Source organism: Calonectris borealis, chromosome 3, assembly GCF_964195595.1.
Source record: "Calonectris borealis chromosome 3, bCalBor7.hap1.2, whole genome shotgun sequence".
Lineage (NCBI taxonomy): Eukaryota > Metazoa > Chordata > Aves > Procellariiformes > Procellariidae > Calonectris > Calonectris borealis.
In genome coordinates this window covers 82,217,623-82,242,726 of record NC_134314.1, presented here as the reverse complement: position 1 = coordinate 82,242,726, position 25,104 = coordinate 82,217,623, and the positions used below count along the sequence as shown (strand labels likewise).

The 25,104-nt window shown below is 40.3% G+C and overlaps 1 protein-coding gene across 3 annotated transcripts in view; it reads left to right on the top strand.

Annotated features, from left to right (window-relative positions):
* The first annotated feature begins 11,413 nt into the window (after window positions 1–11,413).
* COG2 (component of oligomeric golgi complex 2) overlaps window positions 11,414–25,104 on the top strand; it is a 34,826-nt gene continuing 21,135 nt past the window's right edge. The window contains exons 1-9 of one of the 3 annotated variants that reach the window (XM_075146406.1): window positions 11,414–11,581; window positions 12,455–12,616; window positions 13,409–13,474; window positions 14,407–14,487; window positions 15,102–15,205; window positions 16,506–16,614; window positions 18,369–18,548; window positions 21,530–21,654; window positions 22,970–23,096. In XM_075146406.1, the coding sequence (XP_075002507.1) occupies window positions 11,510–11,581; window positions 12,455–12,616; window positions 13,409–13,474; window positions 14,407–14,487; window positions 15,102–15,205; window positions 16,506–16,614; window positions 18,369–18,548; window positions 21,530–21,654; window positions 22,970–23,096 (1,026 nt within the window). In that variant the 5' untranslated portion in view covers window positions 11,414–11,509. The remainder of the gene's footprint in view (window positions 11,582–12,454; window positions 12,617–13,408; window positions 13,475–14,406; window positions 14,488–15,101; window positions 15,206–16,505; window positions 16,615–18,368; window positions 18,549–21,529; window positions 21,655–22,969; window positions 23,097–25,104) is intronic. The other 2 variants (XM_075146408.1, XM_075146407.1) reach the window with 2 other exon arrangements.

Here is a 25,104-nt window from a genome sequence, read left to right as displayed (position 1 = left end):
TTAAAAAAAAAGAACCCAAAAGCTGAATTGGAAACATTTTTAATTTACAGAGGTGACTAGAGAAAACATTTTAGGAGAAGGATGTTGCAGAATGGGAGAGAGCTGCAACAGTAAAGCTGATCTGAAACCTCACCTGCCATACTTTATGAGACAATGGGAGAAAATAGCAGTGAGTTATATTGGTAGCAAGGTGACCCAAAGTGCTTTCACGGTTGAACTCACAACTTGCACAAAATAGCCATGGTTTAGGGCCTGAGAGCCAGAAATAAATTTAAACCTTGTATTTTTTACACTGCCAGTAGTACTCCTTTCTTTCTTCTGTATTCTCCTGTCCTTGCTGAGTGTGACACTTAGAGCCTGTGATCTGTGGGACTGTTAAAGAAGAGAAGCAGGTGTGATGATAGCTTAGTCTATTTATATCTACTCAAAATGTACCTCATCCTTGAAAATTCTCCCAGGCTTTTCTCTCTTTTTCAAACAATGTCGTTGTTGTGGATGACAACATACCCAGTTGGGAATCACCTACTATAGCCATGTGAAATACAGCTTATGAAACTTCAGATGGATACAAAACCAAAAAGGCAACGGAGATAGGTCTAGAGGTACCTGGTCAAGTGGAATCAAGCTGTGAACAGCAAGGGAAATAGTCACCGCAGAGCGCCAGATGACTCAGCACTGCCAAGAATTTTGAAGGCAACAAATTAGAGGTGGGCTTCAGAAAGACTTGAGTATTACAGCCTCATTGTTTTCCCCACGAGACTCTCCCATGATTCAGACAGAAGCTATCCCTTCCCTTGAGTTCAATCCACTTTCTTCAGCATTCCCAGATGTCCTGAAACTCTTCCAGATTCATTTCTTTACTTCAAATGCATCACACAGCACTCTTGGGCACCTTAGCAGCACCTGTATGTAGGTTTACTCGGTAAGTTCAGACCACTCTGGCTCCTTCATTATCTTTCTTCCTCTGTTTTTGCTCTCTTGCTCTCCTTAGCTGAGATGCAAATATGCTAAAATGCAAAGTAGTGCTCAGTATGCTCCGGGGCTTCCTCAGTGCCAAAACCTTTTAAAGAGAGAAACCCAGAGAGCACTCTCAAAAACACCTGTCAGCCCAACTCTGGGCTGCACCCCATATCTGGGAGGTGTGAAGCTCTGATCTCAGGCTGAGAAGTGCTCCTAACTTCTCTAATTGTCCATCAAATGTCTATGCCTGTACATGCCCCCAAGAATTCATCCAACTACTGAAAAACAGCTGTTGTCCATTCTACCATTTAGCTATGGCGAAGAAAAGTGAAATAGGAACTCAAGGAAACAAGTGATGTATTGTGAGACTTAGAATAAAAATTACCAGCAAGCAGCATGCGTGGGAGCCCTGCGAGCAGCTGACATAAACGCCTCCCTCACACTGGCAGCTCCCCCACCGTGGGGTGACTCAGGGGAAAACGGCTCTGTTAGTTTAGCAGACAGGGCCACTGGCAATGTGTGTGCAGCCCAGCACCCTGCCCACCTTTACATTTAACGTGGGTGTGGGGAACCCCAGCAGAGTACACCATATATCCAATGCCACTCATGCAAGATCTACAGAATAGGACCACACACACTTGCTCAGAAAGTGGAGAATGGCCAGAAACTCTGATCAGTATCGGAGGAATGGGAGAAGTTCTTCACAGCAAATGATATCTAACACTCCTGTTTTTAATCAGTCTCCCACATCTCTTCTTTCCCATATCTCACAGGAACCATATACTCACAAGGTGGCAGAAAAGATGAAACCACGGTTTTTGCTTTTCAGCAACTGGGTCAGGCTGGGTATTGTCTTCTTGGCACAATGATTCTTTTTTTTTTTTATAACAAACGCTGACCACTTCATCAAGACAAGTCCTTTTAATCTGTATAAAGAAGTCATATCTTGCCTTCAGTCTTCTCCATGAGAAATTTAAGCTTATTTGAGCTATTTGTGTTCTTTATTGCACAGCAATTATCCTGCTGTGAAGGGATGGACTTAATGACCAAACAGGTCATTTCTATTGCTAATTTCTTTGTTTATATCTCAGGGGAGTGCATGCTAAAAATTCTTTTTAATAAAAAGAGCTTTCTTAACCTAGTGCACATAATTACACCACTGGTGAAGCACAGATACGTTCTACTTTTTTAATAAATGACTCATGATTCTGCCTGCCTTGCTTTTCAGATGCTGAATGTGATCCACCTTGTAGGGCTCTGATTCTTAAGAAGCCTCAAGCATGGCTTTCGAATATGTGGTCCCTTCAAAGAGTTATAAACTATCTAAACCAAAAGCACCATAAAACTAGTTGATTGAAAATTTCACCTGCAATTACAATCTCTTTCTATACTGTAGCAGAGGTCAGGGGGAACTTCTTTTAACAAAGGCACTTGGCTGCACAAGTGTCCTGACAAGAGCCACTCATTAATTTTAGACGGCAGAGGACAAGCAGAAAATGGTGGAATCAACAGAAAATATGAGGTCATGTCTGATCATTTATTGCCATGTGTAAATTAGTTGGTAGCCTAAGTGAGAATCTGACAAAGCTGGCCTAAGGACAGAATAAGGATTGCAAATTATAGCCTTGTTTCTTTCTTAGCTCTAACTGTACAGCATTAGACAACGACAGTGACTCACAGCCTGCATCTTATGTGTAGTTCGGGTTGCCATATGTCTCAGATACGGTCGCTTTCCATTTAAAAATTTTGCCTGGGCAGAATGAGAGGATCTTTCACATTTGCCTATGATTTCTGGGCAGCTGGCATTATTTCTCACTAGCTCCAACCAGGCTATTATATGTCTGGAAAGCTGGGATATTTCCTCAGAGCATCAATAGATCAGATGCACAGTGCTTGACCTGCAGGACCAACACATGAACATGTGGATGGTTTAGTGCATGTGCCCATAAATCCTACACTTCTCGGGAGCATCAGCTGATTAGCACATGTGTACACGTCAGCAGTGTGTGACATATCCTAGAAGCATTGAATACTCTATACGACTCATTGCAGTTAGCTGAGTCTCACAACTTACGGAGCATCACATGCGTTAATTTAACAAATCCAATACACAGCCAGTAAAATTTTCTGAGCAGATTAAAAAGGTTGGTTCCCAGTGACTAATCTTGCCAACGCTCACCTACCAGCGCGTTAACTGGAAACTGCAGCATGACAAATAGGAAAAAGGAATGACACATACAGTATTTCTATGAGGAGTTCTTGAAACTGTCAAGATGTGCAAATTTTTTCACAAATATTTGAATAAAGAGTAGAGAGATCCTTCCCCTGGCAGTGAGTCAAATTCAAGCCCTTTATCTACAAGTGTATTTTTGGTGATTTCAGGGCAAAGATAACATTTCCTTATATAGCTGCATCAGAAAGATGCTTTAAATGACTTCTGAAGACTGAATTTCTATCTTCTGAGAGCCCATATGAATCTGTGATCTGCACAGCCCTTGAATTAAGGGCTGCTTGAACCTGGTCGAGATCTTGTGGACATTACCAACAGAGGCACCATATAAAATGATGGAAAAACCAGACCATTCTCTTTTAAAATCACCTTGTCGCAGTGCAGGCGAGAGCACTTTGCATGGAGAGATGCCATGCCAAGTTCATGACGAGTGTCTGCTCAGACACGTGCTGTCCTAAACAACTTGACATGCTGTAATCATTGAGCAGTCCCGGGGTGGAGCAGGGGAGGAGAAGGCTGGTGGCTGGCTGGGGAGGCAAACGGCACCCACGGGGCAGCCGTGGGTCAGAGGACAGGTCCTGCCGGGGGAGGCCAGGTAGCAATCGAGTCCCTCTCTGCGGCCTCTTCCCTGTGAGCTCTGCCAGCGGCAGACAGCTTTAAATCACCTCTCAACTGGTACATAGCCCTCCCCTGCTGATCCTATTTACTTTTTGGGCTAGCTCCCAGCACCTAGCAGCCGTGAGAGGTTGCCAGCATTTCATGATGCTGCTCCCACTCCCCCTGGGAAGAGCTGGGAGCCGGAGGAAGGTGGGGTGAGGAGCAGAGCTCGGCCTCTTTGAGGTACAGCAATAAAATTGCGGGGTTGGCAGGGACGGGAAGGAACTCGCCAGGAGGGGAGTAAGAAAGATTTTTTCAATTCTCATTTCCACTTTGTTTCTGATCACTTGCTCTGTTACAGGCTGAAGTGCCAGTGCGTACTTCAGCACAGAAAATGGGAGGCTGAGACGGAGCCTGATCTCACTCGTTGCTAAGAGAGTAACCTAATTTGCAGCAGATGGTGTTTATTGTTACTTCCCATCTGCATGAGGATTAAGAATTCTTCTCAGAAGAAAACAATGCAGCCTGACAGCGTCCTGGTAGGAAGGGGCAAAATTAATTCCAATCAAATATAGCTTTTCTCATAAAAGACAGGTTTTTCTGAACCTTTGGGTAAGCTTAACTTAAATAGTGTTTAGGATTCTTTTAAAAATAGTACCACTCTAAGTTTCTAGCCGTGCAGAGTCATTTTTTAAAATGTGGAGGAATGGAGTCAACTAAAGGTTAAGCACGTTGCCTCTGATCAAAAAGGAACTTAATGTCAGAGCTGAGATTAAAGTTTCAGCTCTCCAAGGTCTTAGACCAGGATGCAGTCCCACAAAGGAACTGACAGCACATCTTGTAAGCATCTGTTCTTGGCCCAAGCACTGATAAAAGAGAGCTGTGGGTATGCCCTCTACGAATGATCAGTCCCTTAACACCACAGATGTCTCTCTTACATTCAGCTCCCATTGACCGATGTTGTATGTCTTTTTGTTCATATTAAGAAAGTAAATTTTTGTTTTATTTGTATAAGCTATCCAAAGTCATAAGAGTTATACCAAGGTGATTAGTACATTGAGCCTCATTATAGTCTGCCTGGGTTTTTTTTGTATCCCATACCATAAAATTCACACTTTGCATATACTACTGCCACTATCATTTTTAGTTGTGCCTGGGCTTTAATGACCACACAAACATTAACATGACTACAACTTAGAAACAGGGATGAAAATGGAAATGGAAGGAACTGACAGTGGACAAAGCGAAAAATAATCATATTCAAAACAGAGATAGCAAAAGAACAAAGAATGAAATGATAGTTTGACCAAATATGTGCTCATGTATAAGGGCAACTTGCCTTAACGTGGGCCAATCCCCAGACTGCAATGGTTACACTGTACTTATAGTGTACCTTTACTTCTGCTCTCTGTATGCTTGCTTATAGATTCATTTTTTGACAGGCATGCCCTATTTTTTCTGGCGTTTCTAGAAATGAGGCAGCCTCTGGCAGATGGCTGGTGGTGCACGAGCAGATTGACTGAGTATGTCAGGAAATTCATGGCATTCCAGGCAATGGGAATGTATCTGAGGCCAGTGGATCTGACCAAAACACCTGCCTGGACTGCAGTTGCCAGCAGTCCCTTGCATGGCGGCTGCACAGTTGATCTGTACATTCACAGCAAATCTGAAGCAGCTGGGGTATGTCTGATATCTGGCATATGTGCTGCATAAATAGAAATTTCTCTCTAGGATTTCTTGAACAGAAGTCTGAAGTCTACATACATCTGCGGCAGGTATTCTAGTGGTTGCTAATTTAATGCAAAAATCATGGCAGCATTAAGTCATTTGGTATGTTGTCTTCTTGAGATTTGCAGTGCAAAAGGCACAGCAGCAGTGGCACCTATATGATGACGTTGGCCAGAAGGTGCTTCGCCATCTTAAAGTACATTTATTAAAATCCTCAGATGTGTATTTTTCCTCTTAACTGGTTTATACAGCAGTGGCACATCTGAGCCTTTTTCATTATTTCCTCTCTTGTGGTGTTATTAGGTGGACTCTGTGTGTGAGTGTACACTTATGTGCAATATCCATTATACATACACCACAACCCACACATCTTCCCACGCAGAGTTTCTCTTCCAGCTTGGTTATGCTCATGTCTATTAAGTGAGCTATGCAAGAAACCTTTGCAGGCTTTGTTCCCCAGAGTCTTATAACGGAGGATCTGTTTGCTACCTAAAAAGTCATTAAGTTCAACACAACTTGGCAATCCCAACCAGATCTATGCTTACTGCACACTGATATAATTTGCTCCCATTCCACATAGAAATGCTTCTCCTCCAAACCTTGTGCTCTTTAAGTCATTTTTTTACTGCCTGGAAAAAGTGCACCAATTTCTATGTTTCTGTGAACCATTAGTGACATCCAGTGGCTACCAATGCAAATGCTAAAAACACATAACCCCTATTGTCTAAACTTCTCCCATCTCTTTCTCTAACAGATAGCTATTAGAAAAGGAGAAAGGCGAAAAAATTGTGTTTCCTGGCTCTTCCACAACACATTCTTATCGCGGATTTGATTCAACCTCACTGAACTTGCAACATACAACCGTTATCTGTGCTTTGCGGTAACTGTAAGAAACTATAGAGCTCCTTAGGAAACCCAGTGGCTGAAACCATGCCATCTCCAAACAAAACACAGGTACAGATCACAATACAAAACAAACAAACAAACATGTGAAACCATCAAGAAATATAAACCAGATACACATAAGGGTTTCATTAGGTAGTCTTCCAGGGAGGTACGTGCCTAACAGAGTGAGATAAGCTGAAGAAACGATACAAAATGAAAGAAAAGCAACAGCAGTGATCTTCTGGACAGTCATAGATTCATAGAATCACAGAACTAAAGAACAGTTTGGGTCAGAAGGGGCCCTTAAAGATTATCTAGTCCAACCTCCCTGCCATGGGCAGGGACATCTTCCACTAGATCAGGTTGCTCAAAGCCCCACCCAAACTGACCTTGAACATTTCCAATGGTGGGGCATCCACAACTTCTCTGGGCAACCTGTTCCTGTATCTCACCACTCTCATCGTAAACATTTTCTTCCTTATATCCAATCTAAATCAATCCTCTTCCAGTTTAAAACCATTGCACCTTGTCCTGTCACTACAGGAGTCACCCTCCATCTTTCTTATAAGCTCCCTTTACATATTGAAAGGCTGCAATAAGGTCTCCCCGGAGCCTTCTCTTCTCCAGGTTGAAAAACCCCAACTCTCTCAGCCTTTCTTCATCAGAGAGGTGTTCCAGACCTCTGACCACTTTCATGGCCCTATTCATGAATACTGCAATCCTGATGAAAAGCTTAACAGGCACTTTTGGATCTCCAAACAAATACATTGTGCTGTTGTTCTAATTCTCTTGTCTTAAAGAAGGTAAGCTTTTGTACTTCATTGTAGTAAGAATGTTATCAAAGAAATAAACAACTCTTCTGATGGAAATAAGTTTATGGTCCCTGAATTTTGGGTAAGAGTCCACTGAATCAGACATAGGTAGTTACCTCAGTTTCAGTTTTGCTACTTCTATGCTGCCTGGGATATCATTGAACTCCAACTAGCCAGCTGAGAAGTCAACAACCCAGAAGAAATTTTCAGATGAACTCAAAATAATTAAGTCCCATTTTGAGACCTTTCCTCACTGTCATTGTGAGCATGTCAGGAGGAGGAGGTGGAAACCCACAGCCTTTTTTTAGTTATTATTTGGGGCACTGAGGTAGGATGTCATGTTAAGCAGCTCTTTATGCTATGATTTGTTTGGGCATGGCAACTCAAGCATGAGAGAGCTGAAGCTTCCTCCTTCCCTGCCTCCCCTCCTGCCTCCCTCCCTCCTCATCTCTCTGTACTCAACATATCTTTGATGTAAAGTATTATTCTGTACTTAACACATCAGGGAAAGGGGATGATTCTGCAATATTTTAACATGATATATGTTCAAAACATGTTTTAAGCTGCTCCATTTTCATACTGCAGTTCTACATCTTACATATACTCACTATAGATCTTACAGCATGTATCATAGAATCATAGACTCAGAACAGCCCAGGTTGGAAGGGACCTCCGGAGATCATCTGGTCCAACCTTTCATGGGAAAGGGAGCCTAGATGAGATCATCTAGCACCCTTTCCAATCGCATCTTGCAAACCTCCAGCAATGATGACTTCACCACGTCTCTGGGGAGGTTATTTCAGGGAATGATTGTTCTTACTGCAACAAATTGCTTTCTTATGTCAAGATGTATGTTTGTTTATATCATACATATAAAATACTATTTTCATATAATCACAAAAAAGGGCAGTACTGCATTTTATAGTTTTCCAAGACCCACTACTCAAGGAATTTGCAAACAACTTCTTTACCTTGTTCATTTAGGACCAAGGCTTTTTTAAGCATGACTGCAGCCTCACTGGATGCAGTAGGATTATTCACACCTTTGGAGTTAGGCACATGTTGCGGTGACTGACAGTTATCACAGAAATCAGTAGCATTCACTCACTGACTTCCGTGTTCAGGACTGCAACCAGGGACATAAACTCTTCTACTTTTATTCATGTAAGCAATTCCATTCCCAAAATAAAACAAAATAAAGGCACTCAGTAAGATGTCAATCTTGGGAAAATACCCTTTTCTGCCTTGAACTTCTATTTATTAATTGGTGTTCATTGATTTTAACATCTACTGAAAGCAGTTAACACAGAACTTTTCTTCCACAAGTTTGCCAGACAGCCAAATGATACATTGATGGAGATATCATTTTAGAAAGGCAAGATATTAAAAATAATTAATCAGTACTGGCACGTTAGTTTGTCTAATACTATCTACATTTCCTGAAGGTTCTTGGTACCTGGAGTGTCTACCACAAATTAATTGTAGTATCTCTGTCCCTGCATACTTCTCACTGTCACACTTTTCTCCTTTATCATAAATCGTACACAAAGCCTTCAGCTTTTTAAAGTAATAAAACCACAGAGAAATCTTAAAAATGTGGTGGGAGGTAAACCTAGCTGCTTTCCTTCCCAATTTAACTGATATATACTGGAATAGCAGTATTTCCAAGATAGTGGATTAGTCATTGGCAGCCTTCAGGAAAATGATGATACAATTATATGAAACATCATTTGTCATATCATTATGCATCCCTTGAAATGTTCTTTATTTGAGAATAAGAAGAGATGCTGGAATCTTTAAAATTCAGCACCCACAGAAAAGCTAAAAGTAGCTCTTCTACCCTCTGGTACCTACATCATCCCTATTCAGATAATAGCAATAATACTGAGACAGACTTTCAGATGCTCTCTCTTCATTCATCTACTGGGTCCATTAATGACATGTTATCCAAAAACTGCAGATAAAATAGTGATTGCAGTTTTCACAAGAAATTACGAAGTGTCATGTCTTCGTGGTTGGGAAAGGATGATGGAAAAAAGAGTTTAAAACTGTGTTTTCGAAACCTGGAAATCTTGGAATGACAGTGACGAGAGTCAGGAAAGGAAAGGGACGAAGGGGCTTGTAGAAGAAATGAACTAAGTAATCCTAGCACAAAAATAGTGGAAGTAAAGAGAGCTTCATATGACTCTTTGGAATGGCTGATTCCCCCACTGGTTTGCTAGTCTCTTCCGTCTTGAAGAAACTTTACTTTGTGCACCACTGCCCCAGGTGAAGATGGCTGTTCAGGGACAGCGTGTGGAAATAACCCATAAGTCCTAATTCTGGTTTTACTATTAACTTACTGAAATTGTTATATTGCCGTTTCCATTGGTAAATAATTAAATTCCATGAACTTCATATTTAATTTACAATGATATCAATAAATACAAAGAGTGTAAAGAGCTCATCAATAAACAAATTCAAGTGGAAGCATACTTTTTATTTCCTCAAGGAACTTTGTAATTAGAGCTTTGTAAACAAAAACATAAATGGCAACAGTAGGTCTTTTTACACCAAGATTTGTCTTAGCTAATAAGACCTTAAAAAAGTAAGTGTAACTCCTTTGTTATGGAGTTAACATTAAAAACTGGTTAGAATTTTAATTTCAAGCATCCAGCTCATTAAATTAAAAAGATACCTGAGCAGTAATGTAGCTTTGTTCCTGTACCAGAATGTAGACATTTAAATATCACAACATAAGAAAACCTTTTTGATCTGATACATACAGTCATAGTTATTGCAAAAAAGTGCCAGTGTGGATTTATGTGGTGGATGTGTCTTTTCTGCTCTCTACCTGACAACACGTGACAACTATAAACCATACCTGCCCACATTTGAGATCTCTGAGAGGGTTGGACACCATGAAATATGTCAGTCTTGAAGAACTTTCCAAAGGGACAGGGTGAAAGCAAGCAGAGGCAATTAGCACACAAGAGGCCAGCCAGCCAGCCATCACTGAACTGCTCGGCTCCTCACACTTCTAATAACTCAGGGAAGTCCTAACGAACTCGGCGCCAGCCATGAATCACTGGCATGAATCGTTGCTGGTTATACAGCCCAGCCAGGCTCTGCGGCAGCGCTGATGGAGTTAGGTGGGGATGTACGCGTTGGCCCTGCTGAAACGCTGGCTGCCCAGGAGGTCTGGGGGTCTCCAGCCCAGCGTAGCACTGCAACGCCACTGAACCCACGTCCATCGGGCCCAGGGAGTCTTCTCCGCCCTTGCCCATGGCGCAACCGGCAGAGCTACAGCGGATGTGCCCTTACAACTCTTTGGTAAGGCGCTGGGCTTGCTGCTCGTTTGAGCTCACCGAGACAAAATTAAATCCATAAAATGTACATGCGAGGAACGAGATTGTTTGCCGTCTTCCATCCTGAGGCGGCAAACAGAAATGCAAGTGACAGCAGGGAGGCTTTTTAGAGCTAAATTTGTCTTCACTAAGGCATAAGCGACCTTGAACAAAAGATTTTGAAGGAAACAAGATGCTAACTGAAGAGTCTGCTGAAAAGCCGAAGGATGGAGGAGGTAAATTATGCTCTGACTCAATTCCTGTTACTCAAGACCATGTGGGCACAAACTGCAATAAATTTAAACATAAGGAAAAGCTTTTTTGGCTGTTAAGAGTGGCCAGACCCTGGCACAGCTTGCCCAGAGAGGCTGCGGGGCCTCCACCTCTGGCGACACCCAAACCCTGAGGGGACGTGGCCCGAGGCCGCCGGCTCTGGGTGACCCTGCTCAGGGACAGGGGGCTGCACCGTACCGTCCCCTGGAGCCCCTTCCCACCTGCGCAGCCCAGGGTCTCCATGGCTTGTGCCCTGGGCCCTGACAGCTGGCCCCTGCAGTTTTACGTGATTCGGTCACTTTAATGTGCTTGGTGCCCACTGTGGGGCACCAGGCGCCCACTTCAGCAGCACAGCCCAGCTCCCCTGACTCCAGAGGGCGGCCTCCGAAGAGGCTGGGTAGGCCAGCTTTAAAGGGCCGTGCCCCACACGTCGGCCCACACAAGCCTCCCCTGCCGCCCCGCCACGCCATTTTGAGATCCCTGCCACCCTCGCGCCGTTGCCGCCTGCAGGGCCGCTCGGAGCCCTCCAGGGGGCGCTGCCGCGGCGGCGGGCGGCTGCTGCGCTTCTCTTGGCGCAGGCTCTGGCCCGCCCCGCCGATGCCAGGCGGTGCCGTGCTGGCGGAGGAGGCGTTGCTGTGGCAGCGGCGGGTCCTGCCGCCGCGTTGGGCCTGGCAGGCCGGGCCGGGCCGGAGCCGGTCATGGAGGCGAAGAAGATGAACCTGCCGCGGGGCCCCGAGAACCTCTGCTTTGACAAGGACGAGTTCATGAAGGTGGGTGCGGCTGCCGAGGCAGACGGGCTGCGGAAGGGCGCTGCGGGTCCGGGGTGCCTTGGGGGGGCTCCTGAGGCGGGGGCTGGCCGGTTCCCGGCGGGAGTGAGAGGGGCCCGGAGCCTTGGTCGGGGTCTTTTAGCTCCGCCGCGGCTCTTTCCCCGGGCTGAGGCCCCGGAGAACGCTAAGCCTGTCACTGAAAGGGGGATCCGGGCCGTTTGCAAAGCCAGGCGGCTCGCACCTCTGCGGTTGCATCCAAGCAGGGGTTGCGTCCAAGTCTGGCGAGACTGAAAGGGAGTCTGAGCGGCGGAGCAGGGGGGGCTGCCCGAGGAGAGAGCCGGCAGGTTTGCAACCGGGTGATCTGCGCGTCTCTGTCCCGGGCCCGGGCTGGGTGCTGCAGCTCACCTCCGAGGGCAGACCCGAGCCGGACTTCCTCCAAGTCACACCCGGCGTGGTTTGAAGCCAAGCTGCAGATAGACTCATAACCAGCATTCGGGCCTCATTGCTTGGAGAGCTTAAAGTAGTTCTTAATGGTGTATTTCGACTTTTGTTTGGTTGGGGTTTTTTTGTTGTTGTTTTTTATTTTTGTTGTTGTTTTTTTTTTTTTTTTAAGTGTATGCAGGCAATATACAACCTTGTATTTTGGAGAGCTAGCCTTTCAGTAGTCTGACCCACAACATTGTGTGCTTTTGAGATTCAAGACCAAGACTTTGGAACATTGGAAAGTACTCCATTAAGCAGCCTTTTTGCCCCTCAGTACTTCAGTTTGGTCAGCTCACTGGCATATGGAATACTTTATTTTAGGGGTGGGGTAGGGTGCATTCCTGGTTTGAACTTTTTGCTTACATCCTTCTCTCTTTCCTGTTTCATTTTCAGCCGGATTTTGATGTTGATCACTTTGTGTCAGACTGCAGGAAACGCGTGCAGTTGGAAGAGCTCAGAGAGGATCTGGAGCTCTATTACAAACTCCTTAAAACTGCAATGGTAGAACTCATAAATAAGGACTATGCAGATTTTGTTAATCTCTCAACAAATCTAGTAAGTCTTATTAAGTTGTACTATGTAGTTCAGCCTTAACATGTTTTAGTATGATTTTTGTTTTTCATATGAAAAGTATATGGCTTGTATTTTGGCATTATTAGATTTAAGGCATCTTAAATGTGACCCCTCGCACTGAGAGAAACTGAAAGACCGTTATTGTAGAATATAGCTACTGTACAGAATTGCTATTGGCCCATAATAAATGTTTTAGATATATGCTTTTGTCTTTAAAAAATCAATTCATTAGGAAGTTAGACTCAAGGCAAACTTTTTTTAAAAACTGCTAGTAGCTGTAAAATTGAAGTAAATAAATCATTAAAATTGACTAGCAAAGATACAAATCAGGCCATTCTGAGGAATTCTTTTAGGAATCTTTAAATTTACTATACAGTCAATATATCTTAAAAAAACTCAACCCACTTGACTGAAGATTTTAATGATTTTCGTATTAAAATGTCTTGTTCACTGTGTATCCTGCTCTTTTACTCCAGTTCATCCAGGATCCAATTATATAGGTTCAAAGAGTGAGATTTAACATTTTTATTCAAAGAAAAACTTCCATAGGTCCAAGTTTTCTTTCATTTTTGGCTTTGTGTGACAAGCAATCTGATATCTTTATCCCTGTATTTGAGGTAACATTTTTGCATTGCATTTAAAACTGGAGACTATAAAGGGAGGTATCATTTCTCGGTTCTCTTTTAGTATCTGTGAAATGATAGACTTTGTTAGTAATTCACATATGAACTTACGTGATATATGTCATAAATGTTTTTATGGTAATTTCTTTAGGTTGGCATGGACAAGGCCCTTAATCAGCTTTCAGTACCCTTGGGACAGTTAAGGGAAGAAGTTATGGTATGCTCAAAACAATCATTATACACGGCTTGGTAAAATTCAGCTCACTTTCATATGATATATAGAATGTCTTTTATACATGTTAATAATTATTATAATAAACTTCTCTTTGAAAATTGACTTCTTAGAGTGGTAGTAGGAGAGGCGTGTTTTCAAGCAGTTGTAGTAGCAGTAAATTTACATTTTCTGTAGTGCCTTTTAATGAAGAGATGAAGGATTTCTTAAATGTGATAAATGAATGATCTCCTGCAAGACACGTATACGGTGAAATATTGAACTGTTTTAATATTTGAGTAACTTAAAGATGGTAGTAAATAAATCAGGTGCAACACAGTCCTGCTAAGGACTTTTTTGCTCAGTCCTGTGGTTTAAACATAAAAGATCACTCTCCTGAAGGTCGGTCTTATTCTGAGTCTTCCACAGTGACTTGGTATTTAGTGAAGGGCAGTTTTTGTTCATCTTGGCAGCTGGTTCAAAGGGATGTTTGCTGCATAAATGTGTCTTCAAAATATCTTAGCCTTGATATCTGAAACAGAAAATAGGTTCACAGTCAGCATAGAGAAATAATTATGTAAAAAATGCTGCTTAAATCTTATTTATAACTTCAGTTTCAAGACATAAAATCATATTGGTTTTATTGCTTATTTCTAGGTGAAAGGTGATTTGTTCTCTGTAAGGTACTAAAAGAACGCTTCTGGTTGAAATGATACTTGTGGTGGCAGTACTTTAGGAGCAGGTTATACTTTCAGTTATTTAGTCTTATTTCTGTTTTTTTTCACTTAGAGAGCTGTTGATGTACTGTAGCTTTTATTTATCCTATATTCTTATTAATCTGTCTCCAGTTTTAAGTTTAGATTTTTGAGTTTTGAGTTAAGGTTTTTTTAAACCTTAAGTGGGAAGCCAACTTTTCATACTGACTTTCTCTCTCGCAGAGTCTTAAGTCGTGTGTCAGTGAAGGAATTCAAGCAGTAGATGACCGAATGACTAAACAGGAAGATATTAGAAGAAAAAAGGTACAACAGACAAATAATTACCTTGGAAAGATCCTCATTAGGGCAACTTTTTTTTTGCCATTAAGCCAGAGAAAATGAAATTTTAAAAGTTTTAGGCTGTCTAGATGCACACTGTGCAGGATATTGCTTGTACAAATAATGACTGAAGTTTTGGTTGACAGACTTAATTTTTACAGTGTCTAGTTGATCATAAATCTTTATTTTACTTTATTTGCCAAAAACATCTCTGTTTGGTTTGGTTGGCTTTTTTTAATTACAGTTACTCATGTTTCTGATTGTATTATATAAACTGGCTTATTATGAATGTAATTGAAATACAGGAGTTTAATTTCTATATGAGGGGGAGGAACTAACATTTGTCTTTGTGCTTAACTTGGTAAAAATCGGATAAGAACAGCTGTTCTACATCTGCGACAAACATTGTTTGTGGGGTTTTATGGACTTACGTGAGCAATACTTGAACTGAGACATGACTCAAGTATTAAGATGGAGGGAGAGAACTTAACACCGGGAGGTGGGGGGGCAGGAAAAAACCATCCAAAATATCTTCAGGGTTGTTAGGTAATGTAAATTGGGATTGAGGTCAGACATGAAAAATTTTTCTTTAATTACAGATGTGTGTCCTGAGACTTATTCATGTTATTCAGTCTGTTGAGAAAATTGAAAAGATTCTACATTCCCAAGGCACTAAAGAATTGTCCTCATTAGAGGGAAACAGGTAAAAAATATGTAAATGTTCAGTTTTGTTTGTAATTGAGGGGACTAACTTAATTTCGTGGTATTGATGTAGATGAATTTACAAATGTTAGGATATATCTTTAGAAATGTAATTCTGATGGAATAAGTGACTGTTATTTTAGTATTTTCTCAGGTTTAGTCTTTGGCAAACTGGTCATTCACAGAATACGTAGCTCAGCCTCCAAAGTTGTGAATTACTTGTAGTGCTTTCAGTAAACGTGTGCTTTTTGAAGTCTGCATGCAATAATTATTTTTTTTTTTCTTGGAAGTCACTAATCCCGTCATGTCTGAAATACTCTCTGCCGTACAGTTTATTTCAATATCATTTAGCAGTAAAATGGGAAATAGCTTTTCTTGTTTTCCCTGCATACATATAACTGAAAGGACTGCTGCAAGAATAGTCTGAGGCAGGCAAACCACCCATGTAATACTTCTGGTAGAAGGAAAGTTTGTGACAAATTCCAGTCCGACTCACAGGTTTTGTTTTTTAACAACTTCATGGAAAGTGTCCTCTCTCTCTGCCTTTGCTGCGGGATGGAAGATGTCTTTCAGCCAGTTTTGGAACTTACGTACCAGCTACGCGCTTGAAATAATTGACTGGGATGCAAGTGCAAATTACGCTGGAGGAAAAAGACAATTTCATGAACCTGTTTGAATGTGAAACTGTCTCTTCAGTTTAGTGCGCTGGATCACGTGGTAATGAGTTGCGGGAGGCAGACAGAAGGATAGATTGATACCTAGAGGGACAAAGCGTACGCAAATGTTTTCAGTCAGGGTGATGCACTTTGCAGAATCATGTTTCAAAGCAAGATTGTACTCGAGTGGCTGAAAATTTGGCTAATTATATAGACCTGAGGAGGGTAGGACTGTTTCTGTAGAGATAGCTGTCATTAGTTTTACCGCATAACAGAAAAGGGAAATAAGAAACAAATCTGGATGGTGAAGAGCGCTTACTGCAGTATGAGCTGTAAGGCTGCCTTTTCATGTGACAATAAGCAGCACTACCATGTAGAAAACAGCGCTTCATGCTGCTGAGGCAGCTTGTTATGTTCCTCTCTGCTTCTGCTTCACCTATTTTATATCTTAGTAGCTCCAAAACAACTCTAATTATGTAGTCTGTTCCAGATTACTATTGCATGATTGCAATAATTGTAGAATCAGAATTCTTAGATTAAACCACAAAAATTGGGGGAGAGCATTATCTGTCTGCTGCAGGTGAAAGTGAATTGGTTTGAAAGGATCTAACTGTGTATTCTCATTTTGTATCATCTCTCTTCTAGCCCACTTTCAACTGGACAGGTTTTAGAGAGAATTGCCACAGAATTTAATCAACTACAATTTCATGCAGTACAAAGCAAAGGAATGCCCCTTTTGGACAAAGTGAGACCAGTAAGTATTGCATGATTGTAGGATCAAGCAAAACCAATATAATTGGAAGACAAATGCCTGTTTCCACAGAGTTTTATTGAATTAATTTATGGGGGAAAATGAGTTTCAAGAGGTCATTTTTATCAGTTGACCAGAAGTATTGCTTCTTCTAAGGGTTTATGCTTTGTTTGCTAACTTCTTTAGGATAAATTACTTAGAATAAGAGTAGGAAATAACACAGACATTTTTGTCAACCTAATGTATGCTGCAGTTTGTTTGCTTGCTGATATTGAAGTCTAGTTCTACAGATTTGTGTTGGTTTTGTTAGCTGCAGTGTACAAACCAGAATATAAATGGAATGTGCCTACAAAGTGGCTGGCTTGAAGATATTCAACTTTGTCTTTTGGTGAAATTTGTTGCCTAACTGTGGTTGTTCAGGCCGGTAGGCTTATCTCCCTAATATCCTGCTTGTAATAACTGTCTACTGTAAAAGATGAATTGACCTTTTTTTTCTTTTGTCTATTCACTGAAGCGAGGGAACAAATGAAGACTGGTGCTTAAAGGTAGATAGTATGAATAATGTGAATATGGAGATGGGGTAATGCTTTAAGCTAATTAACATGGAGCTGACATTCTTGATGACTTTCGAGCTAGCAAGGTAGTTCATAGTTCCAGTTTTTTATTATGTATGTCTATTGGCAATATAAACATGTTTCAGCTCAAGACTGCCATGGTACCATGTTGATTCATGGGCAGTTTACAAGACTGCTCTGGCCACTGAGTTCTCAAATGTGGATAGCAACACAAGTGTGAGCAACAGGATAGTATTTATGGTGGGAGGACCTTTGTTACTTTGTCATGTGGCTTCCTTAATGATGCTTGCCAGGGCTTCTGTCTTGTACCTGTTGTTGCGAAGGGTTATCAGTTTTCATGACTAGTCAGCAATTGGGTTACGGGCTTTGCATGTTCAGGACAAATTCTGTGGCCATTTAAAGAATCATTTTAGGATGAATGGATACATTATAGCATGCAAAAGGCCAGAGAAAAAATTTGACTCGTTAAATTGGTAGGTCAGTTCTGATTAAATTAATGTGTGTTACTGAACTTGCTTCAAATATAGGGACCATCTTGGACCAGGAGTATAACTGCAGGTAGTACAGCAATGAGTGGGATCTAGTGGAAGAGATGTTGCAGGAGATGAGGAAAAATGGTTAGCAAATGGCAGAATATATGTTGACTGAAGCAGCTGTTTAGCAGAAGCCAGAAGGAATCTAATGGCATGTCATTTTTTTTGTTTTTTTTTGCCAGTGTCTCTCTATGTCTTTGGTTTGCAGTAATTTGACAAGTAGTGCTGGGAACACACTATCGTTTTAGTTTTTGACAGTGACGGGTAAATGCCACAGTTGTTATCCCTGGTGACTTGTTGTGAAGCTTTTGTGTATTATCACATACAGTGGTTCAGTTGAACAAGGAACAATTATTGACCGATTTCTTCAGGATAAAGGGGACCTTAGATAAGTTACCGCATAACTTACAACATACAAAAGAAAATAATTGCCTTTTAACCTTATTATAATAAATACTGTGTTAAAAAGCATCAGTAACCCATTAAGCTTGTGTTAATATTCATTTAATGCTGACAGTTATCAAAACTTAAGCACCTTTCAAATGAAAATGGAAAGCTGAATTAGGTATTTCGGGAAGAATTTTCTTCAGCAGTGATGGCAAGGCTTTGCTTTTGTTTTTTTATTACTATATTTTGTTTCTCTTCATAGCGTATAGCTGGAATAACAGCTATGTTGCAGCAGTCTCTGGAAGGGCTGCTCTTGGAAGGCCTTCAGACTTCAAATGTTGACATAATACGTCACTGTCTTCGCACTTATGCAACAATTGACAAAACACGAGATGCTGAGGCATTAGTTGGTCAAGTGCTTGTAAAACCTTATGTAGATGAGGTAAGACAAAATCAAGAATCCTAAAAAATGGAATTGATTTGCAAACGTGCTTCTTTTTCCTGTTAACCTCCAGCTTTATTTAGAAGCTTCAGAATGCCTTTGTGGAGAGAGCAGGAGAACTGAGCACCAAGACAACGTCAATTTGTTTGTTGTTGCTATTTAAGAAAAAAGGGCAGAGGAATTCTCTGTCTGCCTGTCACCCATTTCAGGTTATATCCAGTTGGGATTCTTTTTCTCACCTATATTTTTCTTGGGGTGAGGAATCCAAAAACAAACCTTAAACCAAGCATATGACTGGAGTAAAATCCAATTTCTTCTGGACCAGGGTGCATCTCTGGGAATTGGATCAGATCTGGGGTTTCTGTTTCTTGATGGCTGGCTCAGTAGCACACAAATGCAGCAAAAATGGTGCAATGCCCTTTTTTTCCCATTGTATGAAGAAGCAGTTTCTGCAGTTCCCTGCTGTAACCAGGACATTAGCAGGAACAGTTTGTTTGGGAAGCATTTGCTGTTGTCTGGTGAGGAAAAATGTGTCAGATGGCCAGTGTCTCAATCCATGAGAAACTGATTTTAGTAGGCCATCAGTTTACAGTAACAAGTTGGACCAATCACAAAGTACTGATTGAATTTTCTGAAATTAGGGGACTTTCTGCTAATTCTCTTGACAGTGCAACTTTTGCTGCTATCTGTAAAATGGTTCCTCACCTTTTTGTAGCACTATTTGTTCTTACCAATTCTTCTGGCCTGAACTAGTCTACGCTACTTTTTTTCTTTTTGTTGTGGTTGATGATAATGTAATTCCTCCAAAAAAAAGCTCACACAGTAACCTGCCACAGTAGTGTAACAGTCAGAAAGTCAGTCAGTTGTGCTCAATTTTTCTTGTATGTCAGCACACCCACAGTTGCCACTGAAAACATTTTTAAGGCCCTACAATTATATTATGGTAACTCTAGTTTCAAGGTTCAAGTAAAAATCTGAAAATTCATTTTAAGATATTTGATAGTCTGCCGTGTTTGAAATGACTTGATAAACCAGGTTTGTGCTGAAGTGATGTTGCTATAATACCAAGACTTCTTTTGACCCTTTTCATCAGTGTGTTGGGAATTATGTCCAGGTCAGGTAACGATTCCGTATCATTTCAGAAGATATTTGTTCCCTACTGAGATCTGAATTATATTTACGATATAATTACTAGTGCTAACTGATTGCCCTGTTGCAGGAAGTTTCCCTTGCTTTCAATAGATTGTCAGAGTATTTCATAAATACATTAAAATCACTGTCCTTAAAGAAGTTGTTAAACTGGGCCAGTGCCAGGGCTATAAAGTAGTTGTTCTAAAACTAGCATTATGAATCTTTCAGCAGTATTAATTTTCCTGCTGCTGTGGGGAGGAAAAACTGTAAAGTACAAGAGCTGCCTTGGCAATTGCAAATATACACTTGCTTGAATTTATACACGTTAATAGAAGGCAGCATAAATCTTCCCCTCATCGTTGCCTCTGTAACATGTAGTACTTTTCAGTGGCTTTGAGTCCCAAGTTATGCTATTGATGTATCTTTCCCTTTGCTGTCAAGATTTTCTTTTACTGCCATTACTCTTTAAATTGAGATGTTTAATAACATTCTCTTTGCTCGGTAAACCATAAGAGGCATGTTATGATATGAGGTACTGTTTTCTGCTTTCAGGATATTTAAAACAGTTCGTTCTCCACTGATATTTTACAAAAAAATGAGACTGGTTATAGTGTAGAGTTAATGCTTTTATTAAGACCTATAAAAGCAATGTAAATATTGTTTCTAAAAGTATTGAATATGTTTCTGTAGGCAATAATACAGTTGCTTTTTCTTACACTGATGTGCCTTTCTGAACATAAATGCAGAAGTGACCTTAAGGTATTTGCTTCCTTTGTCCATTTACTGTCCGTTTGCCACGGTGTTCCCAACCAAGGCAAGTGAAGAGTTGATCTGTATAACTTTTGCTGTTCTTCTAAATCAAGATAGGGAAAAGAAATTACCTTTTTTTTACTCAGTATGTCTTCAGCAGCCAAGAGATGGAATTGTTACCTTTCCCTTCCCTGTGAAAGAATAGTATGTCTGATAACACCTGAGCTGTGTGTCATTGTCAGTAGGATGTTTCTTTTCTGCTGTTGAAAAGGAAACATTTAAAATTATTCTGGTTTTACTTTGTACGCACACAGATTTACAAAGCAAAGGCAGCTCCTGGCTTTTGGATGGGAAAGGGAGTCTCCCTTAAGGACAGGCTTCCTTTGGGAGCAACTGCTACAGTGAGGGACAGGTCGTCTTCCCCTCTCAGTTTTCTCAGTGTCTATTCTTTCCCCACTTCTGCACTGTTCCGCTTGTTTATGTAGCAAGAGGCAAAAGTGTTCAGACAGGTGGGAGAATACCAAGAAATATAAGCTACTGTTCTTTTCCTGTATTGTCCAACTACTGTCTATCTTCTCTTGATGGCAGAGATTATTCCTTTTCGCTGGATATGAGGTACTGTCCTGACAGACTGCTTTGCTAGCTGTGTTAAAGGCTTAGCATTGTCACAGAAGATTCTTGGCTATTGGCTTACCTGCATTTGGGATTGGACCAACAAGCTCTAAATTTAGTAGATTTTTGACTTTATTCTGAGGTTTGATTAGCTTTTGCCAGTCACCCGTTTAACCTCACAGACTGCTTCAGGGGACAGTGATGTGTGCAGTGGGTGGGAAGCCAGACATGGTGGCTAACATTTAAAAGCAAGGAGCTCATTCCCATTCTTGTGGCCAATCTTGCCAGTTAGAGTGCTGCATTAAAGGAAGTAATAATTCAAGCTGGCAAGTTATACTTGGAAACTATAATATAAAAAAGTAATATAGTGACTATCACAATATTTGGGGTTATGGTGTTAGGAGTTTTGAGTGAGTAGACTGTGAGTCTTGCATTACAGTATTTCGTATTCACTTTTCTGACATTTAACACTGAACTCTTCCCGGCAGGTGATTGTGGAACAGTACGTTCAATCTCATCCTAATGGCCTTCAGGCTATGTACAATAAACTATTGGAGTTTGTTCCTCATCATTGCCGTCTACTGCGTGAAGTAACAGGGGGAGCTATTTCAAGGTAAATACCTTGGAGTTTCTTTTGGTTGCACAAAAGTTACAGCAAGTATCAAATACTTTTGAAATGCTTTGCATAATTAGTTTCCATATGCAAACGGCTTATCTGGCCTTTCCTGAAGATTCATAGTCAAGTTTGATTTCTCTCGTGTCTGTGTTTTTCAAAACAAAACAGTGAACAAACTTTCTCGGTCCTGCAGCCCGGACCTTCAGGGGAGGGGAGAGAGAATCCTGTATTTCAGTAGTAGAATTAAGTACTGTTCATAATACAATGTGTCAGATACCTTGGTTTATTGAATCCATGAAACATGATTGTACACTTCATCCAAGGAGGAGGGCATAATAAAGCGATTAAAAAATATAAGTTCAAAAGTTGGGTTGTTTGTGTACATCAGAAAAGTGGGGATGATCCCCAGAGGTTTGACTGATTTATTTTAAGTACTGGAACTAGAGGTTTAATTGATTTGTGTAGTGCGTCCACTGTCTTCTCCAAAAGTGCTTAATTCCTTACGCAATTAAATTGCCTGTTTTGAAGTTTAAATAGTCTACTATTTAAAAAGTCTACTGAATTGTATCCATTTATTCATCTGTTTGCAGGCTGGTTAATATAGTAGACTGCTGTAATTAGCAGAACTATGGATGTAGCCCCTAGGGACTACAGAATTACTTTTCTAATTAGTCATCCATTGCTGAGCTTTTTATGACTCCTGAGTTTTACTAACATTTCAATTCTTTTAACCCCTCAGCAAGTTTTAATCTTTCTTCTTAATAATGGAATGTTTCTACTTTGTACTGTGGTGTACTGAACTGGAATTAAATGCTTGTCTCTCTTCTGCTCTCAATTTATAAATTTTCGTAATCAACGTAGCTTTTAATCTTTTGCTTTGAAGCACAATATCATGCATAAATACAGCTTGGAACTATTATGAAAAAGTTCTGCTTCTTTCCATTGCATTAGTCACATTACTCCTACTTGGTACCTCTTTGAAGTTTAGAGCTGTTAGAACTTGAAATATACAAGTAAGAATTGGAGTTCTCAGCTGAAATGTACTCATTTTCCAGAATACACTTGCAAAATATATAACTGATAAAATTTTAAAACACTTTGAGAGTTATAAAAAATACCTTGCATTTGATGAGACTGTGGGATCAGATAGGAAACCTGGAAGGAAGAATAGTTTAAGGGAGTCAGCATACCTACGTAAAAAAACTTAATTGCGTTTTGTCTAATGCAGTGCATGTCTTTTTAGTTATCCCTATCTCCAAATAGAAGCTTGGTGGTAAAATATAACCATGGAATAATTGCAATTTTATTTCAGTGAAAAAGCAGATATTGTTCCTGGATATGATTTCTTAGTGAATTCAGTGTGGCCAGAAATAGTACACGGTTTAGAAGAGAAATTGCCATCACTGTTTAACCCTGGAAACCCAGATGTGTTTCATGAGGTAATTAATTTTAATTTTTTCCATTTGTGATTCCTTTGACACACACAAGAATTGAATGAGTCATGTTCTCTAGCTTTTTCCCTGCTGCTTTTCCTGTAAGTTCATGATGTTGCATCCTCTGAAGAGGAGGTTATCTCAAATTACTTGATTTAATTTTCGTAGTAATTAATTCTCCCCTCAAGTTTGTCAGGAAAGCTCATCCGGAAGTTATTGGAAGCCATTTAGTCATGTGAATTTGGGCTTAGTATTTGTTTTAGGAGTAATGTTCGTTCTTAGTTGTAGTATTGCAACATGAATGAAGGCAGGAGTGGATGACTCCAATGTTCACCCAAGACTGGGACTTCTGTATAGGAAGGGCTGTCATGTTAATTAAACACCTGGATTATAACTTGCCCTATACTATGGGAAGGTTAAAAAAATTCTTTTCTTGCACTTGCTTGTTTTAGCTTTTGCTCTCTTTCAGTACTGCATATTATGTTGTGATTAGAAACACAAGTTAACTAAAAGAAATAAAAATACTTGGAGGCAGTGTGATAAGGTTTAGAACGTAAAAGAAGTATTTTCTCTGGTATCACAACCAATTATGAAGCAAGCTTACGTTATAAAATGAATTTAAAGTACTTGTCACTCTTGTATTTTCATCATTGGCAGTGCTGCTCTGCCTCTAAAATATCATTTTTTACTAATGTTGAAACAGATTTCTTGGTCTAGTATGAAGATTGGCTCTGGCAGTACTTTATTGGTATGTCACAAGTAGAAAATATGAGCTTTCTGCTTTTCTTCATGTCCAGTCTGTCTGTGTTTAACTATGATTGCTGGAATATTTTGATTTTTTTTTTTATTGCAGCTTGACTTATGATTAGTGTGAAACCTTTTATTTTCAAGATGGAGATGGCAGGCAGTGATAAATTGTCTGAAGGAAGCCATAGTAGGCAGATCAGGACAAATGACTTGGGGAAATGTTGGAGTGCCGGTGGAGGTTTATAAGACAAATGATTCCTCCTGTGTTCGTGCAAAACTGCTTTTACTAAATACTTACATTTTTCTTGGAATTTAAGATCTCTTTCATACAGATACATTGAGTAATTGAAGGCAGGAGGTATGACAGTGAATGTTTGCAGGGCCGGCTCTGAATAAGAAGCAAATTAAATGGATGTTAAAGAAAGTTGTGGTAATGCCATGGAAATGACACTATAGGATGTTCCCCCTCCCCTGTGAGAATAAGTAATTTTCCATAAAGTTTCAGTCACTCTTGAAGCTTTCACCTGATGTCCTGCATACTGGAAATTGTGAGCTGTGCTGGGCTTTTGTCGTCTGTGCTGCTTGGTTGACACAAGAATGTGTTTTATCTTCAGAAAAGCTGGGTTTGCTGTTTTAAATGAATTACTTTTAAAAGGCTGTCGTCTTATATTAAGCTGATATTGACCAACAGTGACATTGTGTTTATTTCAAACAAACAAACAAACAAAACCATATAAACCCAACCCCTTCATGACTTTCAAGTAAATCATGTAGTAAGTCTAAAGTACTTTCCAGACTGCTTTTGACTACTTAAGTGACTCAGAGTCTAAATCATTAAAATATTTTATCTAAAAATCAATATGAAGTTGAAATGCCAAGTGTAAAAATGCTATTATGTCTATCTAAAGACTAATAGGAGTAGTTCTGAATTAAGGGGGGGGGGGAACCTTTAAAATTGTTTCTGCTAATAATCCAAGTAATGCAACACAGATTTTAGACAGTAATCTTCTATCTCTATTTTCTAGGTTGATAGAAATGCAGAAAAGTCTTTTTCTCCAGGTTTGTTTGCATATGTATATATGTATAGGTTTAATGCTGAAAAGTTTGAATATGCAATATTATCTGCTAGGAGGTTTTTAGATGTAGAGGAGGGGAATGGAAAAATATTTTTTTTAAAACCTGTAAAAATCAGACTGGCAGTGTTAAGCATGTATGTTAAAATAACTATTTACTTGTGCAGAGTTTTTTTAAAAAATTGGTTCAGGTT